General features: G+C 52.8%; 1 protein-coding gene across 4 annotated transcripts; it reads left to right on the plus strand.

Annotated features, from left to right (window-relative positions):
- The first annotated feature begins 201 nt into the window (after positions 1–201).
- COX4I2 (cytochrome c oxidase subunit 4I2) lies at positions 202–7,363 on the plus strand. Of its 4 annotated transcripts, none has more exons than XM_016937636.3 (6): positions 204–310; positions 1,368–1,449; positions 2,288–2,452; positions 5,758–5,889; positions 6,650–6,702; positions 7,122–7,218. In XM_016937636.3, the coding sequence occupies exons 2-5, from the start codon at positions 1,368–1,370 to the stop codon at positions 6,685–6,687; spliced, it is 417 nt and encodes a 138-aa protein (XP_016793125.2). In that variant the 5' UTR covers positions 204–310; the 3' UTR covers positions 6,688–6,702; positions 7,122–7,218. The 4 variants fall into 4 exon arrangements, with proteins under 4 accessions (XP_009435286.3, XP_016793125.2, XP_525298.4 ...); XM_054674301.1 differs by lacking the exon at positions 6,650–6,702 and adding an exon at positions 842–1,018 and having other exon boundaries at positions 222–310; positions 7,122–7,363; XM_525298.7 differs by lacking the exon at positions 6,650–6,702 and having other exon boundaries at positions 7,122–7,363.
- The last annotated feature ends 587 nt before the right edge of the window (positions 7,364–7,950 follow it).

Below are 7,950 nucleotides of genomic sequence, written 5' to 3' on the forward strand. Positions count from 1 at the left end.
GGAGGCAGGGAGACCGTGTACTTGGGACTACTGTCTGCAGAGGGTCTCCAGAGGCAGGACCCCGGTAGGGACACTGATGCAGGAGTCGCTCTGCAGTGCCTCCCCCCAATCTGTGGGCCGGGGTGCCCCCAGGGACGCAGGCTGTGCGCTCCCACGCCCTGCCGAAGCAGGACGTTCCCACGCTGGGGCGGCCCGAGAAAGGCTGTGGGGCGGGCCGGGGGCGGGCGCCCGCACTCAGGTCCCTCCGCAGCGGGTTCTCAGTTGGTCGCTGGGCAGACCCAGGTCGCGCTCCCACTGCCGAGCCCGCGAGGTGAGTGAGTTGGGGGAGGACCCCGCTACCCAAGCCCGCGCGGGTCAGGGGCGCGGCTCTGTCTCCTGCCTTCGCCGCTGGGTCACGCCCCAGTGGTCCCTGTCTTAGAGGGTTGGGGGGCTTCTTGTAGGTTAGAGTTGAAGACTCCTGGGGAGTCTGCATATGTGTGCCACCTCTTTCCCCAAATATAGATTACATCCTCCCTCTCTTGATATGTGGAGCTCTCCCACCCACTAATCATAATCACTGGCCGGAGCCCCTCTTTTCCAGAAGTGTGGGCCGCCCCCTCCCACTTATCACCTGTAGTGTGCCCCCTCCCTCACTCTATTTGTTGGGTGCCCCTCTCTCCCCCTAGATGTGGGACTCCCCTTCTTTTCCCCAGATGTGTGTCTCCCTCCCTCTGACCCAGTTAAGTCCCCATCCTCTAAAGCCCCTCCCCACCCCCATGGATGCCAAACCCTGAGTCTTCCCTGGGGGTGGGAGACTGGGCTCAGCCAGACTGGCTAAGCCCAGTCCCCCACCCCCAACCAGATCCAGCAGAGCAGGCCTGTGTGCACGTAGGCAGCCAATTAGGGGGGAAGGGGTGGGGGCCAGACCGTCTGTCTGTTCTGCCGGCGCAGGGGCCTCTGGCCCCTGCAGGGAAGAGAGACTCAAGACCTGCTCCCTCTCCACCTGGACCCCACCCAGCTTCCTCTGGGGAGCAAACAGGTGAGCGGGGTTCTCCAATCTGGCCAGACTGAGCTGGGGCTGGCACCAGAACCCAAGCCCTCAGCCTCAAACTCTTCAGACCCTGGCCCAAGACTTAGGCCTCCTCCCACTTCTCAGATGGTGAATTGAGGTCCCAAGAAGGGGCTCCAAAGGTCTAGGACCCCCATTGGCCCCCCGCTGGGGATATCAGACAAAATTAGAAGGGTCAAGGGCATGAGGGTGACCTTGAAACCCTGGGACACCCCTACCACTACCATACCAGTGGAAAAGGATTTTTCCATCTGGCCCTGCGGTTTGGGGGCAGAGGGTGATGTGGGGGCAGAACTCATCTATACCTTCACGCCCCCAGATGCTCCCCAGAGCTGCCTGGAGCTTGGTGCTGAGGAAAGGTGGAGGTGGAAGACGAGGGATGCACAGCTCAGAAGGCACCAGTGAGACCTGGACTCCTTTCTCCCTGCCTAACTCCAGAGATAGGGGCAGGGGTCCCCTCTGCAGGCTGCCCCCTTTGCCCTTCCATGCCACCCTGGGCCTGTTCCTACCACACTTCCCATGTTCCCATGATCCCACTCCTTGGTCCAAGGTCAAGTTTCTCCAGGAAATGGAGTGTGTGGGGTGAGCAGACAGTGGCCATCTCCATTCCAAGCTTCCTTAGGAGCCAGCCCCCAAGCCTCAGGCCCCTAGACCTTTTGTTCTGAGGTGGAGGGTGCTGACAGAACCTTGGACCCTGATTCCTCCTTTCCAGACCCTAGTTTCAATGCTAGTAAGAAGAAAGAGACCTAAAGTAGGAGAGACTTCAGCCAGATAGCAGAAGGGCCTTGCTGACCCATGGAGAATAACAAAGATAACATTTATTGAGCCCTTACTAGTACCCCAAGCTATTATAAACCTCCTTTTTTTTTTTTTTTTTTTTGAGATAGAGTCTTGCTCTGTCGCTCAGGCTAGAGTGTTCAGTGACGCAATGTCGGCTCACTGCAACCTCCGCCTCCTGGGTTCAAACAATTCTCCTGACTCAGCCTCCCGAGTAGCTGGGATTATAGGTGCCCACCACTGCGCCTGGCTAATTTTTGTATTTTTAGTAGAGGCGAGGTTTTACCATCTCGGCCAGGCTGGTCTCGAACTCCTGACCTCGTGATCCACCCGCCTCAGCCTCCCAAAATGCTAGGATTACAGGCGTGAGCCACCAAGCCCGGCCACCTTCTTTATTAATATAGTTAGAGATAGGGTGTCCCAAGGGCAGCCTGGACTCAGCTCCCTCCATTGTGTCTGCAGCCCATGGTGGGGGGAAGATGTCCCCCTACACCAACTGCTATGCCCAGCGCTACTACCCCATGCCAGAAGAGCCCTTCTGCACAGAACTCAACGCTGAGCAGCAGGCCCTGAAGGAGAAGGAGAAGGGAAGCTGGACCCAGCTGACCCACGCCGAAAAGGTGGCCTGTAAGTGTCAGGGTGGGGCTGGCTGGAGAGAGTGGGTTGGGGGCTGACTTTGGAAAGAATGGCCTGTCAGGGATCAGAGGGCAGAGAGAGGCCCCCAAGACAGCCAGAAACCTCCAAACACCTGAGGGGTGAAGTTCATGCCTTTGTTCGTTTCTTTATTCACTCACCTGTTTGTGCATAGCCTGATGCTAGGCAATGCTGGGGACATGAGGTGAATCACCTGGATAGTTCCTGCCCCCATGGTGCCCCCGGTCCCGTGGGGAAAACCAATACAGACTCCAATAATTGTAATACAGAACATGTGGCTAGGGTGAGGTGTGTTCAAGGACTGTGAGATGAAATCTTGGTGGACCTCCCAGGGGAGGGCACATTCCAGCTGGCCTTTAAGGGTGAAGAGGAGGGCACTGCCAGGGAGTGGGAACTGCATGGGGAAGGGTGTCAGAGCAGGAGACTGTGGAGGGCCCTGGAATTGAGTGATGTGGGGGAGATGGGACAGAGAGAGGGAGTTGAGGCGGTTGGGGAGGAGCCCTCTGACCCTGGGAGGCTGGAGGGATGTGTGGTCCCTTGTCATGTCCACCAGAGCATCCCTGAGCTGACCCTTTGAAATTTGGAGCACCTTATTTTCATTCCATGAATGGGAACACTCAGCCTGACCTCCAAGATTTCAAGGGATTCCTAGTGGGGAAACGTTCATGCTTCTCACATTCATTCATTCAGTCAACATCTTATTTGGCACCTACTACAATACCATGCACTGGGAATGCAGCTGTGAGCCAGCCAGGCTCCGTTCCTGCCTGTGAGCTTGCATTTCCAGCCCTCTCTCAGCACCTTTACCCTTTCTCTCTCTCTCTCTTTCTACACACACACACACACACACACACACACACACACACACACACACACAATCTTGGTTTTTTCTTCATCCATTTCAGAAATTGACACTCTTGGGGGGAGAGGGGAGGAATAGCATTAGGAGATATACCTAATTCTAAATGATGAGTTAATGGGTGTAGCACACCAACATGGCACATGTATACATATGTAACAAACCACATGTACCATAAAACTTAAAGTATAATAATAATAAAATTTAAAAAAAAAAGAGAAATTGACACACTTTATCTGAGCATGGTGGCACATGCCTGTCGTCCCAGCTATTCGGGAGGCTGAGGCAGGAGGATCACTTGAGCCCAGGGGAGCTGAGGCTAGAGTGAGCTGTGATTGTGCTACGGCATTGCACTCCAGCCTGGGTAACAAAGTGAGACCCTGTCTGAAAAAAAAAAAAAAAAGAGAGAGAGAGAAAGAAATGATGGACATTCCCCAAGCAAGATGATAATGAGCACCATCCCTAATATGTCCTGCACGCTTACATGTAGCAGGCACCGCTGTGGCGTTAGGTGCTCTCGTTAGCTCACATTTGAGAGACTGAAGCTCAGTGGCGTGCAGTCACTTGCAGTGGTCGCACAGCTAGAGAGTGGTGGAGGCAAGATTTGAAACCACATAGACAGGCACCAGGGGTTTCACCCTTAGCTGCTACACCACATTAGCTACAATGAAGGTTTGGTGGGATGCTTGGGGAGTTGCAGTGTAACCTCACAGCTCAAACAACTTTTTTTTTTTTCCTTTTCTTTGAGACAGGGTCTCTGTCACCCAGGCTGGAGTGCAGTGGCCCCATCTCGGCTCACTGAAATCTCTGCCTCCTGGGCTCAAGCGATCCTCCCACTTTGGCCTCCTGAGTAGCTGGGACTACAGGCGGGCGCCACCACACCTGGCTATTTTTTTTTGTATTTTTTTTGTAGAGACAGGGTTTCACCATGTTGGCCAGACTGGTCTCGAACTCCTGATCTCATGATCCACCCACCTCAGCCTCCCAAAGTGCTGGGATTACAGGGGTGAGCTACCATGCCCGGCTATTTATTTATTTATTTATATTTCTGTAGAGACAGAGCAGTCTCACTATGGTTGCTCAGGCTGGTCTTGAACTCCTGGGCTCAAGCAATTCTCCTGCCTCGGCCTCCCAAAGCACTGGGATTACAGGCATGAGCCATCATGCCAGGCCAAATGCCTTGAGTCTTGTCAGACCTCTTCCAGGGCAGGCAGGCGTGGCAGCACTGGAGTGCATGGCCTGTGTCTATGCATGGCTCTACCACAGCCACACTGAGTGGCCTCCACTGGTTGATTTCATTGTCTCAGCCTGAACTGCCCACCCAAGTATCTTCCCAAAACCTAAGACAGTTCCCTTTTCCCAAGGAATTCTGCTGCCAGCTTTGATTTTCCTTTAGATATTTATTTTCATATTTATTTAATGTACTGAGAAAGGATTACACACATAGGGTAATTTTTTTTTTTTTTTTTTTTTGAGACAGAGTCTCGCTCTGTCGCCTAGGCTGGAGTGCAGTGGCATGATCTCGGCTCACTGCAACCTCCGCCTCCTGGGTTCACGCCATTCTCCTGCCTCAATCTCTCGAGTAGCTGGGACTACAGGTGCCCGCCACCACTCCTGGCTAATTTTTGTATTTTTAGTAGAGACGGGGTTTCACTGTGTTAGCCAGGATGGTCTCGATCTCCTGACCTCGTGATCCACCACCTCGGCCGCCCAAAGTGCTGGGATTACAGGCGTGAGCCACTGCGCCCGGACTTACCTGGCTAATTTTTAAATTTTTTGTAGAGACAGGGTCTCGCTGTATTGCCTAGGATGGTCTTGAACTCTTGGACTCAAGCAATCCACCCGTTTTGATCTCCCAAAATTCTAGGATTACAGGCGTGAGCCACCAAGCCTGGCCCCCTCCCTAATTCTGTTAGAATGAAATCCAAACTCTTCTCCATGGATTCTAACAAGGTCCTGTGTGAACCGGCTCTGCCTCTCATTTGAGAGAGCCAGCCTCTCATTTGCTAAATTCTCTCTCTTTTGCTCATTTCACTCCAGCTACAGTGGTCCTCACTTCACACTTTCCCTACCCACTTCCTGCTTCAGGGTTTTTGCACTTCCTTCCAGTTTTCACCAACTTTCTCCCATTGATTTTTCAAATCTCAGCTCCAATGTCACCTCCTCTGAGACACCTTCCCTGGCCAGCCAACTGTTTGCCTGAAGCATTTGCCATTGTCTCCCCCTCTAAACTCCACAAGGGCAGGGATTTTCATCTGGCTCATTCACTGCTGTCACCTGTTCCTGGTCATGCTGTGCATATAGTACGTGCTCAGTAAGAATTTGCTGAATGAACAGCATCTGCTGCAGGGAGGGGGAAGCCGGGATCACTTAGAGTGGACGCACCTGAGGCCCCTTCCCCACACCCAACTGCCTCCAGTGTACCGGCTCCAGTTCAATGAGACCTTTGCGGAGATGAACCGTCGCTCCAATGAGTGGAAGACAGTGATGGGTTGTGTCTTCTTCTTCATTGGATTCGCAGCTCTGGTGATTTGGTGGCAGCGGGTCTACGGTGAGTGGCAACACCTCATCTGGCTGCAGTCCTGGGCCATGCCCTTGTGGTCACGGCCACCAGACAGTTTCTTAAAGGAACCATGCTGGCACTCATCTGAAGAGCTGAAAATTTCTGAAGAGGTGTAGGGTGAAGGACAGAGCATGGCTGTCTAGGTTTGAATGCAGGAACTTTACCTCTCTGGGCCTCAGTTTCGTCATCTCTAAAATGGGAATAGTAATGTTCCATCTCAGGGTACTTAAGAGGATTTTAATGAGAGAGGGCTGTAGGCCAATGTTTGGCTCATAGTCATGAATGGTGTTGTAACTGATTGTTGTGTATGAACTGTGTGTTTTTCAGTGTATATATATACTGAACTTCTGCCTCCCCAGTTCAAATGATTCCCCTGCCTCAGCCTCCCGAGTAGCTGGGACTACAAGAGTGTGCCACCACGCCCGGCTAATTTTTGTATTTTTAGTAGAGACAGGGTTTCGCCATGTTGGCCAGGCTGGTCTCAAACTCCTGACCTCAAGTGATCCACCTGCCTCGTCCTCCCAAAGTGCTGGGATTACAGGCATGAGCCACCGTGCCCGGTGGCCTGTCCCCATATTTTTAAAGTGAACACTCTTACCTACTTCCTACTTTCAACCCTCTTAGAAAGTAAAAGGAATTATTTCATCCTGGACCCTGCCCAGCAAGTGGGAACAAACTCAGTAATTATATAATTATAGTAAGTAACATGTATCAGGTGCTTAATATTTGTCTAACATTGTGCCAACAGCTTTGGAAATACTCAGGCCCCACAATCCTAGTGGATAGGACCTCTTTTGACAGGTAAGGAAACTGAGGCTCAGAGAGATGAAGTGACTTGTTGAAGGTCACAGGGCAAGGGAGTGATAGAGCCAGGATTTGGATTCAGGCAGTCTTCAAATCAGTGATCTTATTACCACAGACCACAGAGGTAGGTGAGGCGACTGAGCTGTGAAGGACCTTGGCCCAGCTCCCACAGTCCTTGGGGTCTAAGGCAAAGCTGGGATCAGAACCCAGAGGTGCCTGGGACGATGCTCTAGGAGAAAGTCTGGGGTGCGGGGCTAGACAGGGTGGAGTGAGCTCCTCAGTGCAAGATACTTCAACCCTGGAGTATCTTGTACCGTCAGCCTTGTGAGTGGCTGGGAGGCTACAGGGTGGCTGGAGACCCAGGCTGGTGTAGGAAGACTGGCAGGATCCTGATCCACCCCATGTACTCCCTGCAGTATTTCCTCCAAAGCCGATCACCTTGACGGACGAGTGGAAAGCCCAGCAGCTGCAGCGCATGCTGGACATGAAGGTGAATCCTGTGCAGGGCCTGGCCTCCCGCTGGGACTATGAGAAGAAGCAGTGGAAGAAGTGACTTGCATCCCCAGCTGTCTCCCTGCGGCTCCGCCCTGGCTGGGAGCCTCTGGCGGCCCCTCCCCTCCCCTGCCCTTAACCCTAGTAAAGCTCCAAAAAAAAATTTATTCTCTTCTGCCTCTCACCACCACTTCAGACTTTACTTGGCACCTAAAATTAGGCATTTTAACAGGTGAGGGGCAAGAAGGGCTCAGAACTCATCTAGTCAATGAGGGCTTCCTGGAGGAGTGGGGGCTACAGCCAAGGCTTAGGTGGGATTAGGAAAGGCAAGAAGAAGGGAAGGCATTCAGGGTGGAGCAAGTGGCTTAATCAAAGGTGAGGACACTCTTTTATTCAGCTAATTAACAAATACTTGGCCGGGTGCGGTGGCTCACTCCTGTAACCCCAGCACTTTGGGAGGCCAAGGAGGGCGGATCACTTGAGGTCAGGAGTTCAAGACCAGCCTGGCCAACATGGTGAAAGCCCCATCTCTACTAAAAATACAAAAAATTAGCTGGGCGTTGTGGCGGGCGCCTGTAGTCCCAGCTACTCAGGAGGCTGAGGCAGGAGAATGGCGTGATCCCGGGAGGTGGAGCTTGCAGTGAGCCGAGATCGTGCCACTGCACTCCAGCCTGGGCGACAGAGCGAGACTCCGTCTCAAAAAAAAAAAAAAAAAACAAAAATTAGCTGGGTGTAGTGGTGCACGCCTGTAGC

The sequence above is a fragment of the Pan troglodytes genome, chromosome 21, assembly GCF_028858775.2.
Source record: "Pan troglodytes isolate AG18354 chromosome 21, NHGRI_mPanTro3-v2.0_pri, whole genome shotgun sequence".
Classification (NCBI taxonomy): domain Eukaryota; kingdom Metazoa; phylum Chordata; class Mammalia; order Primates; family Hominidae; genus Pan; species Pan troglodytes.